The 24,202-nt window shown below is 47.8% G+C and overlaps 11 protein-coding genes and 1 non-coding gene across 12 annotated transcripts; 7 read left to right on the top strand and 5 right to left on the bottom strand.

Annotated features, from left to right (window-relative positions):
• Positions 1–130: 130 nt before the first annotated feature.
• On the bottom strand, positions 131–2,305 carry FPRO_01834 (uncharacterized protein; the record flags this gene model as incomplete). The annotated part of the gene is made up of 6 exons (XM_031227073.1): positions 131–895; positions 946–1,500; positions 1,555–1,777; positions 1,834–1,989; positions 2,037–2,126; positions 2,178–2,305. The coding sequence occupies 6 exons, from the start codon at positions 2,303–2,305 to the stop codon at positions 131–133; spliced, it is 1,917 nt and encodes a 638-aa protein (XP_031074639.1).
• Positions 2,306–3,330: 1,025 nt separating this feature from the next.
• On the top strand, positions 3,331–5,004 carry FPRO_01835 (uncharacterized protein; the record flags this gene model as incomplete). The annotated part of the gene is made up of 1 exon (XM_031227062.1): positions 3,331–5,004. The coding sequence occupies one exon, from the start codon at positions 3,331–3,333 to the stop codon at positions 5,002–5,004; it is 1,674 nt and encodes a 557-aa protein (XP_031074638.1).
• A 235-nt stretch (positions 5,005–5,239) lies between these two features.
• On the top strand, positions 5,240–5,328 carry tRNA. The gene is given in 2 exon segments: positions 5,240–5,275; positions 5,293–5,328. It is a non-coding gene; the product is annotated as a tRNA-Trp (tRNA).
• Positions 5,329–5,501: 173 nt separating this feature from the next.
• Positions 5,502–6,822, bottom strand: FPRO_01836 (uncharacterized protein; the record flags this gene model as incomplete). Its single annotated transcript, XM_031227051.1, has 2 exons — positions 5,502–6,714; positions 6,776–6,822. 2 exons carry the CDS (start codon positions 6,820–6,822, stop codon positions 5,502–5,504), a joined length of 1,260 nt encoding a protein of 419 aa, XP_031074637.1.
• Positions 6,823–7,393: 571 nt separating this feature from the next.
• On the top strand, positions 7,394–8,316 carry FPRO_01837 (uncharacterized protein; the record flags this gene model as incomplete). Its single annotated transcript, XM_031227040.1, has 2 exons — positions 7,394–7,565; positions 7,616–8,316. 2 exons carry the CDS (start codon positions 7,394–7,396, stop codon positions 8,314–8,316), a joined length of 873 nt encoding a protein of 290 aa, XP_031074636.1.
• Positions 8,317–8,719: 403 nt separating this feature from the next.
• FPRO_01838 (uncharacterized protein) lies at positions 8,720–11,137 on the top strand (the record flags this gene model as incomplete). Its single annotated transcript, XM_031227028.1, has 2 exons — positions 8,720–10,672; positions 10,730–11,137. The coding sequence occupies 2 exons, from the start codon at positions 8,720–8,722 to the stop codon at positions 11,135–11,137; spliced, it is 2,361 nt and encodes a 786-aa protein (XP_031074635.1).
• A 104-nt stretch (positions 11,138–11,241) lies between these two features.
• On the bottom strand, positions 11,242–13,190 carry FPRO_01839 (putative cycloheximide-inducible protein CIP70 (cytochrome P450 family); the record flags this gene model as incomplete). Its single annotated transcript, XM_031227017.1, has 8 exons — positions 11,242–11,292; positions 11,350–11,735; positions 11,789–11,955; positions 12,010–12,517; positions 12,603–12,687; positions 12,739–12,830; positions 12,882–12,918; positions 12,969–13,190. The coding sequence occupies 8 exons, from the start codon at positions 13,188–13,190 to the stop codon at positions 11,242–11,244; spliced, it is 1,548 nt and encodes a 515-aa protein (XP_031074634.1).
• Positions 13,191–13,986: 796 nt separating this feature from the next.
• On the bottom strand, positions 13,987–15,238 carry FPRO_01840 (uncharacterized protein; the record flags this gene model as incomplete). Its single annotated transcript, XM_031227006.1, has 2 exons — positions 13,987–15,081; positions 15,143–15,238. The coding sequence occupies 2 exons, from the start codon at positions 15,236–15,238 to the stop codon at positions 13,987–13,989; spliced, it is 1,191 nt and encodes a 396-aa protein (XP_031074633.1).
• A 924-nt stretch (positions 15,239–16,162) lies between these two features.
• Positions 16,163–17,276, top strand: FPRO_01841 (putative Alcohol dehydrogenase; the record flags this gene model as incomplete). Its single annotated transcript, XM_031226995.1, has 2 exons — positions 16,163–16,376; positions 16,435–17,276. 2 exons carry the CDS (start codon positions 16,163–16,165, stop codon positions 17,274–17,276), a joined length of 1,056 nt encoding a protein of 351 aa, XP_031074632.1.
• Positions 17,277–17,557: 281 nt separating this feature from the next.
• Positions 17,558–19,085, top strand: FPRO_01842 (uncharacterized protein; the record flags this gene model as incomplete). The annotated part of the gene is made up of 3 exons (XM_031226984.1): positions 17,558–17,634; positions 17,688–17,965; positions 18,016–19,085. The coding sequence occupies 3 exons, from the start codon at positions 17,558–17,560 to the stop codon at positions 19,083–19,085; spliced, it is 1,425 nt and encodes a 474-aa protein (XP_031074631.1).
• Positions 19,086–20,478: 1,393 nt separating this feature from the next.
• FPRO_01843 (uncharacterized protein) lies at positions 20,479–21,192 on the top strand (the record flags this gene model as incomplete). Its single annotated transcript, XM_031226973.1, has 1 exon — positions 20,479–21,192. One exon carries the CDS (start codon positions 20,479–20,481, stop codon positions 21,190–21,192), a length of 714 nt encoding a protein of 237 aa, XP_031074630.1.
• Positions 21,193–21,375: 183 nt separating this feature from the next.
• FPRO_01844 (uncharacterized protein) lies at positions 21,376–23,863 on the bottom strand (the record flags this gene model as incomplete). Its single annotated transcript, XM_031226962.1, has 5 exons — positions 21,376–21,908; positions 21,959–22,625; positions 22,726–23,263; positions 23,385–23,782; positions 23,834–23,863. The coding sequence occupies 5 exons, from the start codon at positions 23,861–23,863 to the stop codon at positions 21,376–21,378; spliced, it is 2,166 nt and encodes a 721-aa protein (XP_031074629.1).
• Positions 23,864–24,202: the final 339 nt, after the last annotated feature.

Genomic DNA, 24,202 nt, shown 5'->3' with positions numbered 1-24,202 from the left:
AAACGCTATTAGCCACAAATCTCATCTACAAGTAATTCATCTGAATGTTAACTTCTCATCCCAATCCACAGTTCTCAACTCAGTCCCTCGGCCACCACCACTAGTGATCCAAACATCCCTTTATGGCAGCTTAATGATTGTCCTCCAGGAGAGTCTCAAAAGCCTTGCGAGAAATAGTCCAGGTCGGACCGTTGGGCATACCTCCAGGGCTTCGAGGAAAGACAGACGCGTCGACAACGCGCAGATTATCAACGCCACGCACGCGAAATCTCGAGTCAAGACAAGACTTCTCATCGTCATCAGCTCCAATGGCGCAGGTTGATGAGGCGTGATGGCTGAAAGCCAAGTCTTGAATACTCTGTCTCAGGTTCTCGGGATCGGGACTGAGCTGCGTGTACGGAACACCAGTCGCGTCAAATGCCCTTCTGAGCAACTCAATTCCTTCAACAATAGCGTCGAGATCACGCTCAGCAGATTCGGTGAAGTAGTTGAAGTTGATGTTGGGACGGATGCGAGGATCGGATGAGTTGAGTCGAACGGTGCCGGCGCTGTTGCTCGTCTGCATCTTGACGACAGCGTGCATCCACTCTGCGGGATCGTTGCCTGCTCTCTCGCCGGTTGAGTAGCCTGGGTAGAAACCTACCAATCCCGAAAGACCTGGACTGCTGAGGAACATGAGATCCGAGTCATTGTCCCAGCTCTGGCTGCTTCGCCAGACGGCGCCGTAGCTGCTGTCGCGTGCTGCGTATGGTCCCGACGCGTCGTCCCGCCAGAGTACGAAGCAGGGGTCTTCGTCATCGAAGGTACCAGTACAGGGAGACTCTCTGGGGATAAGCCAATTCTCTTCACCGCGGATTTGAACAGGAACCTCGTAGTTGTCGTGTAGGTTAGAGCCCTAATGAGGTGGTCAGCATGGAACAGTTGAAGATTAGCTGGATTACTCACGACAGCAGGTAGGTCGACAACAACAGGAATATCCCAAGCTTCCAATTCCTCGCGTGGGCCAATACCACTTAGCATAAGGATCTGCGGAGTGTTGAAAGCGCCGCCAGAAACAATGACTTCATGCTTAGCGTACACCTCCCGAATCTCACCAGTCTGCTCAGGATCATATCGCCCATCAGCTGAGTACAACCCTTCACCAACCATATACTCCACACCATAGGCGCGGGGCTTCTTATTGCGACCCTGTTTGGTGAGAACTCGTGTCGCCAGAGAGTGGAAACTGATAGTCAAAGGGTGTCCGGCATCGATGACCTGGTTGATGTAAATCCCAGCACCACTTCTGGCAGCTGTGCTGGGATCGATTGCGACGGGCGTGCTGTACATTAGGCCGTTTTCGTAGCGAAGAGGGTCGATACCGTTGAGATCGCGGAGGAGAAGCTCGGTCATCTCGGCGGGATCTTCGACATCAATGCCTTCAGTCTCGCGGAACATATGTAAGAAGAAGTTGGCGACATTAGGAGACCCGATGTTGACCGTTGCGTTGCTCTGGTCGTTCTATAGATGACAATTCAGTATAATCCGCCACGAAGAAAAAGGGCTGATTCTTACCACCAGGTAGCCATCGAAACCATGACCAGGAGTGCCCTCAGGGACGTAGGTACAGTTCTCGATATTCATCAAATGTCGGCGCATGTGTTCATGGCCCCAGGAGGCATCGCCCGTAAGATTGGCGATGTAGTCCCACTCATTATCAGGACACCAGGCAAAATTCATGGCGTTGACTTGCGCACTTCCGCCGAGGGCTGAGCCGCGGGGATAGTATAAGCCGGCACTGCAATCCCATTATCAACCAAAAATCGATGATGCGATAGGGACACTGGAACTTACGGTCTAGCACCCTCAGGCGGGTCAAGGCCAACGTAGTAGGAACCATTGGTCTGGATATAAGTGTACTTGGGATCACGACGGGCCGCATCAAAGTCTTCGTAGTGATTGACGAAGAACTGCCAAGAGTGGCCGGGAGTCTCGGCAGCAGTTCGAGCCCTGGCAACTGTTAGTAACAGCAGGGGCTTGCGAGAATTGGAACTCACAGAGCTGGAAGCTGCTCGAGGATGCTGGTGTGATTGTCTCCTCCCGCTTCGATAAGGAAGACGGAGTGTCCCTCTCTAGCTAGATTGGCGCTATTATCCATCAGCACGCGAGTTTTGTGTCAAGTTCGTGCTTTGACTCACGCCAGAGAACCTCCTCCTGGTCCAGAGCCGATGATGACATAGTCGTAGACATTGGGTTTGATCGCAAGGGCAGTGGAGCTGCCTGTCAAGACAGCCGCAAGAGCGTATTTAAGACGATTGAGAATCATGGTGTGGATATCGATGAACGAACTTAGTGTCTCGAATGTTTTGCTAGATTAATTCCATTTTCAAGTCGACGGCTCGACTCTTTATATGCAGCTCAAAAGCGGCATAGACCAACTCTCAATATCCTTCATCGCTATCGCCAAAGATGTTTTCATCTTGGCGATTCTCACAACGAGCTTCACAGCCTCGTAGCCGCGTCAGTTCCGTTGAGGTAACCGCGTAATTTCGATGGGGATTACTTGTGGAATGGCAGCCGTGGAGCTCCGCGGGCATGTCCGGTATGATTGTAGTCAGCAATGCTGACATGCCAAGCCTGTGAGACTTAGCAAGCTCACCAAGCCTAGCTCTCGTTGTGAACCACTCACAGATCGCCAAAAGCGAGTAGCTTCATCCCAAAGTAAACGGAAGTCAGTCATAAAGTCCTTTCATGCTGCGGGAATCGGGGATGAGGCGCCAAATGATAGACTATTTACAGAATATGCTAATAAATCAAAAATTCCATTCTTGGTATATCAGAAATCTAATAAATGGAGCCTTGCAACTTGTAATTCGCACTGCCCTCGAAAACAATCAGTTACGCTCGCCCAAGCTAACACCATAGTAGCCAATTTTATGGAAGCGGTTTACTCTTTAGATAATCTAACCCTGAACTTGGTAAGTATTTTCTTAATTTAGGCTACCTTACCTAATTTTAAAGACCTTAAGTTATGATACCAGCGTCGGTGGTATGGGCAGGACAGACCGCAGCATGAGTGCCTCTGGCAATGGGTGCCAACTTAAGGTAGTACCTAACAACGATAACAGGGAAGAATGCTCATCCACCAGGCTCCTGCCTACTTGCCCATAGGGAATGTTGCACACTCGGTCTTGCATTGTCCCTTCCCCGAAGAGGTAGGCGAACCAACAGGAAAGTGTTGAGGCGCTGAAAATCGTAAACAAACTCAACTTCTTCATCACTTCAAATTGATTAATTCTAATTCACATTCTTTGATCATTCTTCGGTCTGAATCTCATGGCCTTCCTCGCCATGCCACAGACAGACATGTATTCTTCGTTATTGAATACGAGATCACCCGTTGTTGTGTTACACTTATTACCACCACAACTTCGAGTACTAGCTCTTCTACTACCCCAGCGGTTATTCAACCCTATTCTCCAGTGGACGCCTAGCCCACCATCGTTTAATCGACGGCCTTCAGGTCCATTTCTGGACGGTCTTGCGGTGGAGCTAAAAGAGCAAATCGCTCGTTTATTAGACCCGATCGGGTTGATCTCGCTACGTCAAACGAACCGCCACTTCCTGAAAATCATCAAACCTCAGAGACAACAGTTCATTGAGCGTCTGCTGGCTCTTGAGTGCCTTCCGGGACATGGAGGCTCCCTTCTGCCCTTCACTAAGTGCCACGGAAGACCCCTCTGGAGTGACCCCGGCGTCTTGAAGACACAGACGCGGCCGCGGTGGGCCTGTACCGGTTGCAAGAGGCTTCTCCCTTATTACCATTTTCAATACAAATTCTTGGCCGAGGTGATTTGGCAAAAGCCCCCGACTGCGACCCCTGCAATCAGGACCATTACTTCTTGGGAGCCTGGGCTTGGACGCATCGCGAGGGCGGTAACACCGCTAACGCCACTCCCAGCCGACGGCGGCAGAAGCATACAAGATCGCTATAACCTCATTGTTGGGGATATTCTAGCCATAAGTCCTAACGAGCTGTTCAATCAGATCCGAAACCACAACCTGGATTCCTTTGAGGGAATGCACTATGGCGACTTTTTGCGACTCATCACGTATAGCCCGGAAAACATACGTAACCTATTTTTGTGGAATTTGGTCTCAATGCGGAGCAGCTTCGGCAGTAGCCGACACCATCGAAAGTGCAATGCATGCCAATACGAAAGCCACGTTTTCAATAACGCGACCATTGCCAGCCATGATGGCATGTTTGGGACTGAAAGATTTCCCATCATTTCGATTGAAAACCATATGATCATATCCCCCCTCGATCGATATTTCCCTGGCGTATTGGATACAATGCAACAAGGGCGGCCATCCAAGCGTTTTTATCAAGGTGTCCAACATCCTTGGACTTTGTGGATGGCTCGGTGTCCTCGATGTACGAAATGGCAGGAGTTGAGAGCGTTTCGAATCGGTGCGGGTGCCGGGTATTGGTTTCAGGCATGGGAACCTACCATGGGGCAGCTAACTTGGGACGGAGTAATACTCACGCAAGAGATCTTTGACAAGGCTTGCTGCAACGCATGCTTCATGGACCAGAATGGGCGGTCAGCACTGGCCGAGCACCTTTGTCGGTGGTTCGTGTTCTTGTTGGAACAGCAGCCAGAAGATGTTCAATCTGAGCTTCGTTCTGAAGCGGGTAGATTCACGACAAAGTACGGCGAAATGACTTCTCCGAAAAGGGTCCATGATTTGAACCAGAAAATCCTCGATTTTGATTGTCTTCGATCCCTGGGCGAGTCTCCATGGCATTTGTCTCCCCGTCTTCAACTCCTCCTCAAAGACTTGTTCAGAATGTTTGGGCGAGCCGGCGATAAATTCCTCTCTGAGAAGCAAAGCTTACAGCAAACACTGCAGCAGCATGAGGAGTACCTCGAGTGGTTGGTGGGCTGCAAGGGGGAAGTTGAGCGAAATCCTGACTTTTTGGCGAAGTGGGCTCTCGAAAGAGGCGGAGAGCCCTTGTAACTAATAAGCGTTATATTGGTTTTCTCATGCAGCGATGTATTCTGCCCTTACCACTGATGCCAGTATTATAACTCTAGGTCTTTACAACTAGGTAAGGTAGCCTAAACTTAGAAAATTTTTATCAAGTTCAGAGCAAGTTATCTAAAAATTGTGATATCCCACGGCGAAAATCGGCTCCACGACGAGCCAGATTGAAGGGACTGGTTGCAAACTCGAGTTTCAACCAACATACAATGGGGCGCTGGCGCAACGGTAGCGCGTCAGATTCCAGCTACTTAGCACGGAGATTCCTGAAGGTTATCGGTTCAAATCCGGTGTGCCTCATTCTTTTTCTCGTTTTTTTCTCGTATTGTATTTTTTTAGTGTTGAGGTTGTGTGGATCTTCCTGTTGAGGTATGGTGTCGTATGTGGAGATCTGCAACCTTGGGGCATGGCACTTTGATGGAACTGCTGATGGTTCGATAGACCAGCTCTCAATAGAATGGATATATATGCCTTCATTTTTGTCGCATTATTCGTCGTGGATACTCAAGCCAGATATGCCACTCCGGTGCAAGATAGGCCGTGATAAGTCCAAGCAGGTATACCCCTGTATCCCCAACCTGCCAGAGACTTCGTGCGTGGTGTAATAACAAGGCGTAATAACCCAGCAAGATCAGAGCTTCTGGCCGTTTTGTAGCTAACAAGCTTGTCAACCCGGGTGACGCTAGCATCGTCCATTGGAATATCATGCGATATCGACCGCCATCGTCTTCTTTGAACATGGCATCGAAGCCAAGTTGGAGGTATTGTATTGCCTCACGGCACACTTCTTTTTCGTCATTTGACAAAGCAATCGAGTCGTTGACGAGCTGGACAATGGGCTCACAGTGTTTTCCTGTAGGGTCTTTGGAGGATTGTTGACTACTCCACGATAGAACTGGTTCAAGCTCCGTGTTGAGAAGTAAAGGCCATGCGGAGAGTGTTAAACGATACAAACCCCAGTTCATCTCAACACACTGTACGTAATGAGTAAGAAACCCATCAAGACCATCTGAAGTTCGGGTAGCCAAGGCATCAGCAAGGAGGTGGTGGCCTAGAGTAACCGAGAACAAGAGAATAGGGAGACAATTCGACGAATCGACTTGTCGCTTTGTCGAGTTGAACAACGAAACGGCTCGTGTTTGCAACTCAACAGCTTGGTGCAGATATTTCTCGGAGCGCTCGGGATGAATAGCCGCTAGATGGCGTGCAGAGAATGCCAGCACTTGATGCAAGAGATACGGTGCCTTGGCGGCCTCTTTAAGACAGATATGAAGCGTCTCTTGAGAATGCTCGACTCTATCACCAAGACTAAACAAGTCTTTGTTTGTTATCCCATGTATAAAGAGTTCCATGTGCTCCATGTTGACAACGCTATCGAACGACTGTTCATGGCTGTCGGAAAGGGATGTTGCGCTCGTTGATCTGAGGTTAGCTTCGGGGCTGAGGAGTGATCCTTCGCGAGATGATAATTCCGGGGTCGAGGAGTTTGTGTCTTGGGGTGGTTGCGGGTCGGAGGCGAAGCTGCAGTCTCGATTTGACATTGTGCAGAGGAGACATGTCGGGCGGCCTTCATCGCACTGAACACGCGTGTTAGTCATGGGAACTTGGGAGTCAATGCGGGAGATTAGGCTTAAGCGCTCATGCATTGAGCATGGGGAGATAGATACCTTTACGTGACGTCGCTTGCTGATCAGACGGTATCAGTTCATGTTCCATAATTGCGAAGCTCGAGATGTTCTCGACTTACCATTGTGCACATCCCTTCTTGGACTTTTTATGACTTCGTCGAAGCATGCTGAGTCGCACCTAGAAGGAATTTTGAAGAATTTGGAGAGATAGCAACTCGGAACAGTAGTAGCCTAGAGATTTAGAGTCAGATGTGAGATTAATGAGCTGAAACAAGAATTCATCATCAAGGATTCGCAAATAATAAGCGACGTGATCGACAGATAATCCTGGCAAGCCCAAAGCCTAAATAGGCCAGACTAGTCTAGCCTTGGTAAGGTGTCGCTCGCAGCCCCTGTCAGGTGCTTAGCTAACACGCGTGTTCGGGCTTAAACGACCCGATCTTATCTCCAGGTTCAGGGTATTCTTGATGATTGGAGCTTTTTGGTACGCAAGACCTGAACGCAACACGCGTGTCAGCGGAGGATTTGAAGTTGAAATTTAATGTAAAATGGAGAGGATATATATTCATGCCGTCATTGTCCTTTAGACAAATGCATATGCTTTCTTTGAAACCTTTTGTCAAGCAATTAGTACAATACATTCGCCCAACAATCATAGCTCATTGCTCTATCTTCTTTGTCGTTTTTCCTTCCCCTGATCGTTCACAAGCTTCTGGTGGAATTCTATTCTCTTTACAATGCCCGAGTTAAAGAAATATCTCGGTAAAGTTTACCTCTGGCAATATGTCCCCAGTCTCGTCGGATCAATCATCTTCACGCTTCTCTTCGCCATCGCAACAGCAGCCGTTGGATATAAAATGCACAAGTCAAAAACACGATTCTGTCTCCCTTTCTTCCTCGGCGGCGTCTGTATGTCTCCCCATCCCTCGGACCTCTCTACAACTCTAACCTATCTGCAGGCGAAGTACTGGGCTACTTCTTCCGAGCTCTATGCTACAATGCCACCGACTCGCTCCCTCTCAACATCATGCAAGCCCTCTTTCTACTACTTCCACCCGTCTTCTTCGCAGCGACATTATACATGGTCTATTCTCGTCTAGTTAGAGCTATAGGTGGAGAGAGCTGTTCTTTCATCTCCGTTCGCTGGACGACTCGACTTTTCGTCCTTGGAGATTTTCTCACGTTCAATATCCAGGGTAATGGCGGTGGATTGCTTGCGAATGAGGACCTTGTTCACATCGGAAACATCATCGTTATTACGGGCCTTATCGCCCAGATTTTACTCTTCCTCGCTTTTGTAGGCTGCTGTGTTGTATTTCATCGACGGTTCAGGGTCCACTTGAGGCATACTAGCATGCCAGTTTCGATCCGTTGGGAGGCATACCTGCATATGCTTTACTTTACATCAGCTCTCATTCTAGTTCGCAACATCTTTCGAGTCGTCGAGTTCGCTATGGATAAGGAGGGATATCTGCAGCAGAAGGAATGGCCAACTTTTGTATTTGACTCGGTTTTGATGCTTTTGGTCATGGCTGCATTCTATATGAGATATCCTGGCAATCTTCAGCCGCATTCGAGAGACTCGGCGATTGAGCTTGTGCCAAAGGATGAGTCTCGGTTAGGAGAAGCTGGTGCTTCAAATAACATGGAGCACAGATAGAAAAAGAGTTCTATGTGATGTTTACAGCTTTGGGTTCCAGGTCTCTGCTATTCATAGGCAGGCATACTTTTTCTGGTTCATCCTCGCCATAGAGTATTTGGTCCTCCCAGATGATCTTGCGAGCAACCCGGAAACAAAGTGAGAAGCAAACAGAATCATACAAAAAGGCCCCTGGAATTCGAAAAATTGAGATAAACAGTTTATGATCACACATCGCTATCATTTCATCTCAGAATCTTGAGTAAAGCGCTTGTAGATGCTGGTTGGTGAAAAATCACCCAATAGACGCGCTCCGATTCAGCCATTTACCAGGATGCGATGCGCAAGGCTGGCTACGTGTCTCAACTGAGAGCAGCTGAAATGTGATCCCCGCATCAGCACTTGGCTTCTTCAGCTTCTTCAAATGGATCCTCTATCTATTATCAGCGGCTGCGCTGGCCTCATCACAGCTATCGGCAGCTTGAGCACATCCATTAATACTTTTGTGCGCAGCTGTCGAGAAGCCCGCAGCGACCTAGACAGGGTATCGCGCGAGCTTCATTCTCTCCAGACAGTCCTTGAACTCATCGAAGAAGACGCCAAAGATGACACGAAGCCATTCCCAATAACAATCCAGCACCATGTGTCGGGAATCGTAACAAACTGCGGCTCTGTGGTTCTCGAAGTTGAGACATGTATCAAGAAGTATGGAGATGGACGCATCAAGAGCAAAGCCGCCTGGGCTATCAACGGCCAGGGCGATATGGAGAAGCTGAGATCCAGTTTGGAAGCTCACAAATCAGCCCTGGAACTGGCTCTCGACATGATATCCTTATCTTTGACGAAAGATATCAAAACCGATACTACGGAAATCCGCAACGATACAGCAGCCATCAAAGACGACACAGCTTTGATCCTGCAGGAGATTGCGCAGCTTCAAGCTCGATTACCCGATACCGCTGCTGCTCCAAACGATTATATTCTTCAGAGGTTCCTCGAAGATATGGCGACATATACTGAGACGGCTCTCGATGCAGAAGTCGATCTTTGTGATCGCACGAGCTGTAGATCTTTACCGATACCCGATGAGCACAGCCAAAACTCACCCGTACATGTACAACATCATCTACCAATCGTAGCAGCAGAGGATCCAAGCACCTACGAAGCTAGCCTATTAGCCTTCAGAAAGAAGGTGCAACACCTTTCCTCTCCAAGACCACACAACTACGGTCGTGTTCAGCCTTCGAGACCAGAGAAAGATGTCCCTCAACGCCCAAAAGGACCCGGTCCCGTATCCTCTTATTCTGAGGTCTTCTACAAAAAAGAAGTTGCACCAGCTAATGATCCTCGAGTATCTCGTTCGAGCGCCCTAGCATCGAGTTCTAGAAATGAAGAAATGCAACATCAAATCACGCCTTCGCCCGTGGGAGTCCACCAAGACGACAGCCACAAACAATCTGCCCTTTCTGACTTCGCGCTACTGGACGACTTCGATCCTCTATGGCGAGAGCGCTATGGCGAATATCTCCACGATAAAGCGTTCTCAAATGACGCAGTCAGAGAGAATCAGGAGTTTGTTATCAGCCTCTTGAAAGAAGTCAAGGCGGAGACGCCATACTATCCACAACAAAATTACCCACCGCCGCCCATTGCCTATGTCCAGGCGGAGAGTGACCAAGGTCAACCGCTGCCATCAATACGTGCTCCCCAGCACACGAATCCCCTCAACGCGGCTTCTCTTGGATCGCCTCAACAATTGATTCCGTACATAGTACCAACTGACGGACCGATTCCGAGAGAAGAAGAAGATACTGCTACATCACTACCCAGGGCAAAATATTTGTCCCGTCAAGGAGAATACCATATCCAAAGATTTAGAGGCAATGTGGTCTTTGACCTTCCAGTACCCGACTGGATTCTTACTTGTCACTCTACCCCCCCAGATCGGAACGAATCTACTTATAGGAGAATCAGCTTCATCACTTGCCCGCCAGAAGAGTTTGCAGATCAGAATTATACATTAAGACCGGAGCTCTTTACTCGGCCGCGGCAAACGCAGTTTATCCTGGTCGTACAAGTAGACCCTAACGATACGGACTTTATATTGCGCTGGAATCTGATTCACGATTCTATTGCGTACGCTCAACAACAATCAAATGGGTTCTGGAAGCGTGTTATTGTACATTTACACTTAGCTTATGGAACGACATGGGGAGCCCGTAGCAGTGATCATCCATTAGATGTGCTGGAGTCTATTGGAGCAAAACAGATAATGAACACCAGAATCGCAAGAATAGACTCTCAGCCTTTTGGAGAGCCGATAGGGGAGGACACATCTGCGATCAGCGGGCATAGGGTTCATGCCATCATGTCAGAGGTAAGATTTATTTCACTGCTAGAGAGATTCAAAAACCTGTGCTTACCTTCAAAATAGTATACTGTCCAGCTATGCCCACTAGAGGATCCGCCCAGTACCGTGGCCACCACGGAAGTCCCAATCCAAGTTGTAATTACAACAGCTCGTGTTCCAGAAGGCTTATGCCATTATTGGCGCGATAGATACATCCCATGGACATGCGCCATAAACAAGGTCCTCAAAGCTGAACATGTCATAGATATGAACGTAATTTCCCACAATTCTATGTTGAAAAATGATTTCCTGTGGGAAATCTTGAGAATGGATAGGCATATCCCTTTCGTCAAGGATAAACCGCTTCCAGGCACTGATTTAGAAGTCTTGAGATTTGACAGCTTGATTGGTGAAATGCGAGCAAACGAAAATGGAGGACCCTGGGCAATCGAAAAGAAGCCAAGAAAACGGTGGGCTAGGTGGTTAAAGTGAATAATACTTTAGTATAAAGTTGAACTTGAGCGAATAAATGTGGCTCAAAAGATGAAAAGATGTACTCTCGCCCTTCTTCCCAGTACGCTGTATACGACACTCTCTCACACCTCGATCGATTTGAAAAGAAGCTTCTTGGAAGGATCTGGAATAGACTGCATCTTCAATCAGTACACAAAGTTGGCACTATTCATATTCGTTCATCGACTTACCATATGAGCAAATTCCATGTTAGGGTATCGTTCAGTAGCATCGCCCCCGTTCTTGACACCATACTGTAGCAATGCATGCGCCAGGATCATCTTGATCTCGTTTGCGGCGAAGAATCTTCCGGGGCATGCATGTCGACCGTACCCAAAAGTCAAACTGCTCTGGTTTACACTGACAAACTGATTGTTCGCCGCCTTCTCAACTGATCCGCCATCTTTGGCTTCAGTACGAAGTCTGTAGAACCTCAATGGGTCGAATTTGTCGGCGTGCGGGAAGATGTTGCTGTCGGAGCTGACTGCGACAGCAGGGATCTCTATTGTTACGCCTTCTGGGATAACCTGACCGTTGGAGAGAGTAAATGGTTTGAGGACCTTGCGCTGGAAGGAAGCTATAAGATATTTGTTGGTAAGTTTATCTTGAGACTATTAGTCTGTGACTTACCCATTGTTGCAGGATGGACTCGAAGTGTCTCCTTGAGAAAGCTATCCATCTTCTTCATCGACTGCAGGGCGTTGCTCGTGAACTGGCCACCGCTCTGCGATAATGCCTCTCGGACCTCTTCTCGAAGTTCTATCTGCAAGTCCGGTAAAGCTGCCAAGTCGTAGAATCTGATTCTGTGTAAGAGGCATAGTAAACGGGTATAGGGAAGCGGGATCACTCACGCATTTGTGGCTGTTAGTGTTGTGGTGTGAACAGCTGCAAAGGTAAGACCCAGTTGGACCTTGGCGAGGTTCTGGCTATTTTTGTCAGGAAACTTGTCCTTTCCAACAATGAGCCACTGTAGGAAATCATCTGGCTTCTCATATGATGGATCATTCATTGCATCAGTTCTTGATTTGACCACAGGCTCGAGGAAAGCTTCGGCTTCTGCGATTCGCTGATACAGCTTCTTTACCTCGGGAAGACTTTGGGCGCGGAAGGGACGTAGCCAAGGGCGCATGTTCTGCACGGCACGCTGGGCGCCCATGACTTCCATGGTGTAGTTGATAGCTGCATCGAGATATTGTTCGGAGCGGCAGAGTTCAGGACCGATGAACATGCGGCCTGATACCATGCCTATGATACGAAGGAGGGCGTGATGAATATTGACCTCAGTCCAGTCGTCGCATGGTGGCATGGTGAGATTCATTGAATCTCTGACTTCGCTCGAGATGGTCAAACTAAGTCGAGCTAGGCATTGTCAGAGCGGCTTAATACCTCTCACAGGCTACTTCCATGGAATCAACTGCCTTTGAGATGTCCTTTGGGAACTTACATAAAGATGGAGTCAATTCTCCTTTGATTGTGTGCGGAATGATGGGTACTGATGTCTCAATTTTGGTGTATTTGGTCTCCATTGACTATTGATATGGTCAGATGCATAAGAACGTCTTGCCATGGAGCCTACGAACCTCATCAACAGCAGCCTCCATGCTTAGAGTAGCATCGGGCAGCTTCTTGAGCTCAGGGAGAAAGTCAGGTGAGATGACGATGGTGGGAGAAGCTAGAAATATTAGCTTGATGGGACTTGTGATACTAGGCAATAGATATATACTTCGCGATGTAGTTATGAGAAAAACGCCATCTTTGAACTGGAAGATAATGAGCTTTGATTTTACGACGAACCAATGGGTGTTCTTACCTTCTGGTACCCTGCTGAGTAAAGTTTCCTTGCACCTCCCAAGTACGCTTGCCTACGCGTTTCAGTGTTGCCAAGCTCCTTGCCAATGGTAGGGATGGTCCATAGTCGGATTGAGTTGACAACTCTTGGAGCGAAAGCAGCCGCAAAGCAGGCAAGTAGTGCTGTGACGAGTAGTGGCCATCGATGGGCTACAAGGTCGAGGAAGGATTGTGCGTCGCTCATCGTGAATGATTATGGTTTGAAGTGGTTAAGAAAGATGGTTGTGGATATGATTGCTTATGACTTAGGCCTTGGATGTTGGTAGATATGGATATTTCCGAGCCAGTCCACATACTTGAGTTGCGAGACATGACTATTAATACTAACAGCCACGACATCAAACTACGAGAACACGCGGCCAAGATCCGAAAATACATCCAGTCTTCGGGAAGTTATTCATTACCGTCTAGCCCCTGCGTCATGATCGACACTACTACCGCGTAATAAGAACAACCCGATTCGCTTTTCCATTCTGCTGTAACACAAGAGAAGGTGTGATAGCCACAAGCTCTACTGAAAAGAGTAAGCGATCTCATGACACAGCTGCGGGTACGCGTACAGCTGTCTGGGCTTAGAACATCCCCTCTATTGCATTGCCTCAAAGCATGGATATGTTAGCGGCCTCATCACGGCATATAATCTGAGTGCCTAGCTTAAATTAGTTTGCTTCATATGCCCTTTGAGCCATTGCGTGGATGGTCTATACTTAGTTGTGATATACATTTAAGCTCGTGGGGCGTGATCGACACCGAGACCGAAACCGAGAGCGACAAGAATGCAACCACAATCTGGTTCACAAGCACCAATACAAAAAGCCAAGAGTTGCCGATCCCTCAGGAGTGTGACTCGACATAGTCATTTCAGCTATGGGTCAGAGATCGCCCAACTTAGCCATAAGCTACAGCTACGATTCTGCCATTGACCGATGAGTGAAGGCGACGGTTCTAGTGCCAGAATTCTCAGTTCACATTTGCAGTATCTATGGCCATTCTATCAACTGTTGTACATCACCTGTTTCCAGTTTGGGAAGCCAACTCTGCCAATACGCAGCTAAAAGGTCCGAGATACCCTCTACCAAACGTTTTCCGATGTCACCCAGACACCAAAAAGCACGAAACCGGTGCAGCAAAACCGCATAATGAGCTAGAATGACCAGAGCCTCGGGAATTTGCTTCTCCAAAAGCATCAAAAATCGCCACGGGATCAAGTTCGACCAAGCCATCAAGCCATGTACTCCCCAGCTGTTGAGCCCTTGAATACGACGCATCACAAACCCCAGAGCCTCAGTCGCCTCCTCACAGGTTTTTCTAGATTCTTCGTTGAGTTCAGATGTTTCGAGCATTGAAGCCAGTAATGCATAATCCGCTGAAGCGACATAAGAGTCATTGAATTCTTCTTTCCATGCATGCATCATCCATTGAGATACCTTGGAGCTCACAAAGCTTGTGCTCGCTCTCTCACCCATGACTCTAGCTCCACGATGAAGTCTGAAATAATTCACCGTGCAGTCGAGAGTTGTGGCAAAGTCTTGGTCAGCTAGACCTGCCACAGTCTCTGCGAGATAGTGCAGTGCTAAGAGGGAGGCGAAGAAGAATTGAGCTGTTGAGTTTGATTCGGATGTATCGTCGAGACACTTGTTGAAACCACGGAGAGCTCGATGGCGGAGGTGTGTCGCGGTGTTCGTATAAGACTCGGCCGCGTGTTGGTCGATAGTCCTGAGGTACATCGCAGATAAAGCGAGAAGCTGATTCATTAGATAGGGTGTTTTTAATGCCGTGGGTATGTAGCCGTTGGCGAGTGGCTGAAGCCGGTCCGTCACCATCATCCAGTCAGCCATATTCGTTTGAACATGGTAGAGCAGATTCAAATTGCCAAAGGTAAAGAGGTCATCGGACTCGATCTCATGTAAGTCTGGTGGTGAGGGAACTGGCAAGTCTTCAAATACACTGGCTGCTGGGAAAGCAGATGACGTTGTAAGTTCTGTTTCGTACGGAGAAGAGCCAGTTTTCCGTTTCCGCGGCGGTTCGTAGTGGCATGTCCTCTCAGAAATGGAGCAGTTACCACATTCTGGTCGCTAGCGCCAGGATTCTTAGCAAACTGTTGAAATATTCTTGCAAGAACGGAAGAATAGCTACCTTTTCATCACACTTTATGTGACGCTTCTTGCAAGTAGCGCATCCATTACGGGACTTGCGATGACCTTGACGGACTTTCTTAGGGTTAGGTTGCATTTTGATTCTTGGATGACCGACACGAGATTCGTACACGTGGAAACTGGTCGACAGAGGAAAAAAAGCGAGGCAATAATGCGAGTATAGAAAGGAACTTACAAGGAGGGAGAGTAACGAGTACACGAGAATGCAAAAGGATTATGCATGGGGCAGATTTGAACCCACAGTCTATTCCCGATTTGGTTTATTTCCGCGTATTCCACCGCGAGTCAGGTGGTCTAGTCCCCTTCTAGTTAGAAATACGAGCACTAAGAGCGACTACGAGTATAATTGCTTTTTCCTTCAGTTAGTGGGCCAGTTGCTTGAATGTTTCACATCTGAGCCCCAGTCTCCGTGCTGCGATCAGTAAGTATAGTAGCAGTAGAGCGGTCACTCTTGAAAATTAGTTAGTGAGCACACATCCTGTTTCTTTTGCGGATGTGATCTACGGATGTCTTACAGAATCATGCTTGGCTACACTTGTTGAGCTTATCGTCTGTGCCATAGACATGCTATTGCGTGTCAGAGGTCCCTGCGCGCATTGCAAGCCCTGTTTCCCTTTCATGGTTGGATAGTGTCAACAACTCTGCGTAGGCCTATCACGATACACACTTCTCAGGGTAGCCAGCAGAGCGTGTAAGCTAGAGCAGGTCAGTCATATCAATCCCCACTCCCCAGCTCTTGAAGCGCAAAAGGTGATTGGCTGCACCAACTGCCAATCACGCTATTTACGCTGAACACGCCCAATACGCCGTACATGACGCTAAAACAAAGTTGCATATAGAAAGAGGCCATCTGCGTGCGTTGGTCAAGTGGGAATGATGGGATCAAATTTTATATTGCGAACAAGAAGAAGGATATATAAGGGGAAGATTGGCAATTGAATCTTCACTTTGACATTTCGAAGTCACACTACTATATCTTGACATTGTTTGCTCTTCGACCATGTCTGCTGCTACCTTCAAACAGTATTGGCTACCAGAGAAGAAAGGGTTTGACTCCCTACAATTGAGAGCCGTTCCAAAGGAGTTACCTCAGTTTGGCCAGGTCTTGGTCCGCATCAAAGCTGTCTCTCTGAACTGGCGAGACGGCATCGTAGCCATCGGCACTTATCCGTTTCCCGGCCCCGATGCCCTAGTTCCCGGAAGTGATGGTGCTGGTAAGCGACCACTAGCAGCAACCCCCAAGGCACGGCACCAACTAATGATTTTCAAAAGGCATCGTCGAAGCGTTTGGGGAGGGCGTGACTGAGTGGAAAATCGGCGATCGTGTAATCGCCAACTTCACACAAGAACACATCGCTGGTCGTCTCACTCGAGATGTTGGCCTGACCCAGTTGGGTGGTGAAGCACAGGGTCTTCTAGGGGAGTACTTCATCTTTCCAAAGATGGGCGTGGTCAAAATTCCCGACTACTTGTCCTTCGAAGAGGCTTCTTGTCTTCCATGCGCCGCTTTGACAGCTTGGAACGCCCTGTATGGACTGACTCCTCTGCGACCTGGCCAGACCGTTCTTCTGCAAGGCACCGGAGGCGTTGCCACCTTTGCGCTGCAGATAGCACACGCTGCAGGAGCCAAGACGATTGTGACTTCGTCATCCGACGATAAATTGGCCAAAGCAAAAGATCTTGGTGCGACGCATGGAATAAACTATAACAAGACTCCCGACTGGGCTGCAGAAGCCATGAAGATCACAAATGGCAAGGGCGTCGATCATATCATCGAAATAGGAGGAACCTTGACGCTTCAAGCATCTTTCGATGCGATTGGATTCAATGGCCAGATTCACTGCATTGGACACATCACTAATCCGGATCCATTGGGCGCTGGTAAAGACCTTCGAGGTCCTGATGCAGCTTTCCTCGCGTTGGACCGTCTCTGTGTTGTTCGAGGTGTCGTGGTTGGATCACGAGAGCAGCTGCGGGATATGTTGGACTGTTTTGAAGCGAATGAGATTCGACCAGTGATTGACCGCGTGTTTTCTTTTGAGAATGCTCGGGAGGCGTATGATCACCTTTGGAGCTCCACGCATACAGGAAAGGTTATTATCCGGGTTCCATAGATGTTTGGCGTAGTAGCTCTCTGTTGATAGATAAGTGAAAGTAACTTATTGTTTATTGCGTGTGACAGGATCCGCAACTGGATAACGAGGTTTTCAGTTTCTTTGTAAAGCCCGACATGCTCATTGTCCTCGGTTGGTGTAGATGGGTGAAGGCCTCATAGGGATGACTAACGAATCATGGTGAGAAGCTCCCGTCACTCCACGGGTGCACATTCTTCCGACCCTCGCCGCCACATTTCCTTCATGGCGTCAACCAGTCATCTCAAACTTGACGTTTACCCATGATGGAGGTAGATAAGCCAAAGAAGAGAAAAGGGTCAAAGCATGACAAGACAGGCTGCTTGACCTGTCGTTATAGGTAATTACCAGCTCAGACAAAAACCCTTCGAGTTGTTCTCACCACGTACGCAGACGGAAGAAATGCACCGAGAATATATATCCCAATTGTGGAACGTGCATTCGATTGAACTTGGAATGCATTCGAGATCCCATTCGTCGTATCGTCCCACGTCCTGGCCACGAAAATAAGCAACCGCAGTTGGCTCAGCATCAACCGACTCTGACTACGCAACTGGCTCCGTTACCGCTGAACCTGAACTCTCCCAAGAGACGCCAGGCGATGAATCACTACATCACCGTCCTCTCAGAACTCTTGACTATAAGTAAGAGCAATAACTCATTTCTATCTGGTATGTCTCGTCTGGTTATATCCTGATAACTCTGGAACTAAAATCTCAAGACTTTCTTCCTCTGGCTATGGAGTCACCAGCACTCGCTGAAGCCCTCATTGCATACTCTTCTGGCCACATGTCGCATTCGGACCCAAGCTATACTACCGTATCCCTCGCAGCACGGTCTAGAGCCTTATGTGAACTGTCAATGACGATCAGCCGGCCGGACCAAACTGCCTCAGTCACTGAAACCGCATTGTCCGCTTGTCTCATTCTCTTGACGTCCGAAGTGTGTTTGGGAAGTCACCAGAGCTGGTACAACCACCTTGTCGGCGCCAAACATCTCATTGCGTGTGCTCAAAGCCAGGCTGATGGGTCGCTTGTGAAGGGAGCTCAGGCACTGAGGTTGACATCAGAGGGGCAATGGATTCTGCGCAACTTTGCGTACCACGATATCATCGGTAGTGTGACACTGGGAACAAAACCTTTGCTTTTTCCTGACTATCTGAGGGATATTACACATGAGTTTGATACGTACTTGGGTGTTGCCTCACAGATTCTTGTCTATATAGGCCAAACAACCTATTTGGATCCCAGCACGACCGATGTTGAGATAGACATTCGCCCTTCAAGGAATTACCTTAGCGTCGAGCATGATATCGAAACCTGGACCTGTCCTGCTGGAACTCCACCAACCCTCCAAGCTGCAGCCTATGCATACCGCGGTGCTGCGCTAATCTATCTCTACCGACAAATGCGCCGTCATCTTGAAGCAGATCCTGATTCTTTTCTCGCCTGTGGGACGTCATTGCATACAGTGAATGATAAACTTCAGATGGCCGTGGAGAATACTTTGGGTAGTATTGGGCAAGTACCCGAGAACGACGTTTCGGAGTCCTCGCTGCTGTTTCCTCTGTTTATTGTTGGAGGCGAAGTCGAACGTACTGATCAAATGGAATTTGTTCGAGCAAGGTTACAAGTGTCATACAACAAGAGAAAATTTCGTAATATTTCGCGAGCATTAGAAGTTCTAGAGGAGCTGTGGGTTTATCGCCAGATTCAGGATGTCTTGGGCGGGAACCGACCTGATTGGGAGGTTATTTTGAAGTCTAGCTCAGAGCCACTACTTCTGACATGAGGGAACCTCCGCCAAGCTATTGATTGATAGGATCACTAAGTAACGTCATCTACAAACATCGCTTTGCCATGTCCCCCTTTTGACTCAGCCGTTGTAATACGCCATAAGGTGACGAAAAGAACGTATCATCATTGACCTATCGAAAATATAGTACTTCTTCCTGAGTTGCTCCCTTTTGGCATCTTTCAATTTTCTCTCCTTCCATAAGCCCATAAATATCCGACTCGCCCACAAGATTCCAATACTTGCCACAAGCTTGTATTATATAGGGGACACCAATCATCGCTGAGTGGTGTGAGCGAAAGGAATAGTCCTATGATCGGTGCCATTGTTGTATCGAGGCCATCCGATATTCGTTTGTGACTTGATGAGTCAAAATTGAACTGACAGACATGTGTCACTTTCGCCCATGGATGTTGTTTTTGGACGATAGCGTAGATATCGGCTTCCAGGTTCCATACAATATGAATTGATGGCAATCGTGCTGCTCAGAGCCATATCAGGGTTCTGGTAGACTGACTGTAGTCTAAATCTTTCACATCATGGCGATTTGTTGTGATCGCTCGTGCACATCTCGTTGATTGATGCAGATGCTGTTGATCTATATGTGAGTGGTCTGAGGGTCGAGGTCACTGTTTCCAACAGCGAATCTCTACAGGCGTCGAAAACAAATCGCAAGATGATGGGAGAGCAGTATTTGGTTGCTATGTGGTATGACCTTCACAGAGACACCTGGAACCCAAGCATGACTAACAGCATAATATGGTGGACCATTGGCGAACACGGTCTCCTTCAACTGCACAGAAATAGGGCTGTCAAGGTCTGTGCCAAGGCGCAATAATCGAATTTGAGCGAGTGACAAAGAGCCATATGTACCTTCGACTACGGTAGTCATTATTTAGTTACTTTGTAGATAGATATTGAGGTCAAATCGACTTAAGCTGTAAGTTTGCTGTACTGTTAGGTCAAAGCGCCCTCACTCTACAACTACGACTCAGCTGCTGACAGACGGAAAAGACCAAAATGGCTTAGTGACGGCGATGGCAGGGAAAGTAAGGATAGGTTTATTTATTGGCATTGAGTAGTTGTATATTCTTTTCCACCATTAGATAGAATTAACTTGGATATAAAGTCTTGATTCCATCCTCGTAGCGACATGCTTGTCCCTGTAATCTACCCAATATTAAGCACCAGCCTCACCAGTCTGTCACCTGTGTATGTCAGAAAACACATGGGACGAGGTCATCATCTCCGCAAACCGCCCCACATGTAAACCATCCCCCGCTTCAGCCATGCCATCGCGTCTTGTACACTTCAATTCAATTTCAAGCTCACTTCAGTGCACATAGTTACCATATCTAACAAGATTCATCACCAAGCTTCAGGATCTAAAATGGCAGCCAAAACCCCTCACGTCCCCCACATTCATCTCCTCTGCATGGAAGAACAATTCAGCGATGCCTTCAATGTCGCCCGCAAGAGCCGCAAACTGCCCGACTCTGTCTCAGTCGAGATACACAACTGCGCTCTATCCCAGCTCTCGAGCAAAGTCAAATTCGACACGGTCGTCTCACCCGCCAATTCCTACGGCCGTCTTGACGGCGCTTTTGATGACGCGATTTCTCGGCAATTCTCACCACGCGATGATTACCATGCTCTTACTGGCGTTGCTCAAGCTCAGCTGTACAAGACGTGGCGTGGATTTGCACCACCAGGGACATGTACTTTGGTAGAAATTCCAAAGGAGTTTGAAGAAAGATCACGGAATGTTTATGGGACACGTCGTGTTGCGCTTTGTCCGACGATGCGGATGCCTGCTGACGTGAGATGGGACAAAGAGGTTGTGTATGAGTGTATCTGGAGTTTACTATGTGCGATTGACAACCACAATCGCGCGGGGTCTGAATGTGATCAGATCCAGAGTGTTCTCATGACTCCATTGGCAACAGGTGTTGGAAGGGTGAGTCCGGAGAAATGGGCCTTACAGACTGTTCTGGCCATGAAGCATTTTGTCGAGGCATCTGAAAATCCGGAGAAATGGAGTTCTTTGCAGTGGGCTGATCTCGGCAGAACTTGTGCTGAGACACAACTTGCGTGGACAAAGTAGCGACTTTCCAGTTATGCATATTACTCTATTGCTTCTTCATATCAACAATTTTCTATCGTCTTGGTCCTTATGCTAACACCAAATAAGCAAGGAAAACCCTGGAGCTTCAACAGAGACCTATGGATGATAGCTTAAATCCTCCCAGAGAACTTGAGAAGTAACTACAGTCCTTTTGCCTACGAACTATACCACTGGGCCGGGCCAACTCCACCATATCTCGGTAAAGGCAATATCATGATAAGGAAGGGTATCAAATCTACCCTTCCAGTTACAACTGGAACATGGCAATGTGTTGTTCGCTTCACCATTTTCCAAAGCTTGATGTTGACAAGGTGCGAAAAGGCAATGAGGATGTATTTGCCGATGCGGATACGAGTGCTCACGAAGCACCCGCCCATTGATATGGCGAAAGCATTCCGAGCATTTCCAGGCTCTGACTAAAAAACAAGACGGTTCATTATTGTAACGCCATTCCAGCTTGCTAGAGCGTGATGCCCCGAGAGTCTTGATGACCTCGTCGAGCTGTTCATCCTCAACGTCCCACGAGGTATTGTTGTTCTGCAAGCATGCACCAAAAGATACCCTCAAAAGTGGTTTTAGAAGTTCTGACAAGGAGTTTGCTGCAACTTGGGGAGATGCCTGCCAGCCTTCAGGAGAGAAATTGAAGTGTTTCTTAAATATGGACACAAAATCCCACACTTCACCCTCGCTAGAACCTGTGTTGATGGTGTCAGTACTGATAATTTGTGTGGACAGCTATTCTTACGATCCGCAGTGGCTTTCCCAATGATTTTGAACAGACATGAGAGCATGGAAAGTATGACTCTGAAGGATGGGTAGCTCTCAACACTATGACCTGCTCTGAAGAGACGTAAACACTCCGTGACTGTATTTTGGAAGTCCCCTAAGTACCTCGATCCACAGAGGTAGATCTCATTAGCGCGGCTATCGTGTAATTCCTGGTAGAATTTGTCGAGTCGTAACGTGGATAGAGCCTCAATGGAGTCAAGATATTGACGGCCATGGGCTGATACAGGGACATCCAAGCCCCAAGATGAAAGCTCGAAGCAAGAAGCGTGCCATTTGACGTTTTGGTCGCGCCTTTCGTTGTATCTTGCCACAATTGGAAACTTGCAGGCATGGCAGTAATTTTTAACTTCTCGACAGAAGTGTAGCAAGCAGTAAATACCGCCGTTGTGTTGATGAGAATCAATTTCCTGGGCGAATACAATGTCGCATTGATCACACGTAAAGTGGTGTGGGTGGTACCAACGGTTAAGGGCTGTTATGGAGTCACCTGAAATAGTCTCGTGGCACTTGAAGCACTTAACATCCCGTCGTCGAACATAGTCTCCCTCGCATATTAGCTTTGAAGGAACGTCATTGCCTTCAGTTGATGGATGATGGTCATTTTCAAGAGACTTTCCACAATCCTAAATCATTGGCGTCAGTTGAGATATTTCGAGCATGGAGTTTTGTACTTGCAATGGAGTTGAAACATTCGACATGCCACGACTTTTCTAACACTCTCACTCCATAACTTGTGATAATCTTACAACAGCCAGAGCAAGTCGATGTGTCGACAATTGGCAAAGCTCTGGGCTCGTAACCACCGTCTGAGCAATTATCAACCTTTTCCATTTCGAACGTCGATCCCACTAAACCTTTAGCGAATACCATTGCCTTGTCTCTAGAGACTCTCAACAAAGAGATGGAATTCTTATGAGACAGCGCTGGAACTTTATCCGACCCTCTGACCGTCCCCGTGTCAGAGTCCACCTCCTCGATTTCGGGTTGCTTGGTCTCAGCTTGAGCTTTGATGAAGACGCGTCTGTATGCTTGACTATTAACAATGAGATCATCGAATTCAAAATCGAGCTCAGAAGGTGCATTGCCGGAGACAGCTTCCACGTGAAAGAAACTGAGATTCGCAGCATTGTTGTCGAAAATTGACTCGGACTCCATCTTGACGCTCGGTTCGTAGGATCGCAGGGACTGGGCTTCTGAAGCAGCAGCCTTTATCTTCGGTGCATTCTTCCGGATGTCCTTTTGGATATTGGACAAAGTCTCGCTGCTTCTGAAGCAGCAGCCTTTATCTTCGGTGCATTCTTCCGGATGTCCTTTTGGATATTGGACAAAGTCTCGCTGCTTCTATCAGTATGGAGATGGTTATGAAGATTCGTTAGACTTACAGTTCGAGGAGGTTCAAAAGAAAGGTTATGGATGATTGCTGCGCCCTGAGAGCGCCCAAAAGTTCTTTTAGACGGTCTTGATTCCAAATAAATTTAATCTTAGCCCAAACCCCTGGATTCTTTGATCGAAGACTTCGCGTTTCTGCTTCAAGGCAGCTGAACACAACCATGCATCCAGTCAGAGCTGTTTCAAAAGCCGTCCAGATTTCTGTCTTTGAAGCCCAAGCTTGAGCCAGGTCGTCTCTTCGCAGAATCTTCATTTGAAGTTCTGATAAGCCGATACTAATTATGGTTGACTCGGAACATATCATCGCTATGACGGCCGGAACGTCCTGATATTCCCCTGCGAGATCATGAAGCTTCTTGCAGGTTGAAAGGCATGTCGCTGTCAATCCCACCTAAGCAGGGATTAGCTTCTTGCGGTTACGAATACTTGTAGCGCTACTTACCACCGAGCTCGCGATAGACAAGGGATCCATCGTAAAATGTTCAATGTCTGGTTCCAATCATAAATACTCTGAGATCGACATGATAGATAGGACAATAGGGTCGTCCAAATTAGGGGTTACGTGTTTTTGTCGAAACGAGGCTGCCAGAGAGAGCCTAGAGAGCTGAGCTGATGGTGTGCACAGCCTCATCATACAGCCCCAAATTCCAAAGTGGCTGCCAAGGCTGACTGAGGTTGCCGTAATTGACATAAGGATTAATGAGTATTCCCTACGTAAATACTGGGTAAAAATGAAGCTGCTATGCCTGAAGATATTTATCTCAGCGTAACTAGAACCCTTATTCGTTGTTGCTATCAACGATGACCTGAG

This window comes from Fusarium proliferatum, assembly GCF_900067095.1.
Source record: "Fusarium proliferatum ET1 genome assembly, contig: FPRO_scaffold001, whole genome shotgun sequence".
NCBI classification, from domain to species: Eukaryota; Fungi; Ascomycota; class Sordariomycetes; order Hypocreales; family Nectriaceae; genus Fusarium; species Fusarium proliferatum.
Note: the sequence above shows the minus strand (reverse complement) of the source record. Positions and strands in the feature narration are given on the sequence as shown.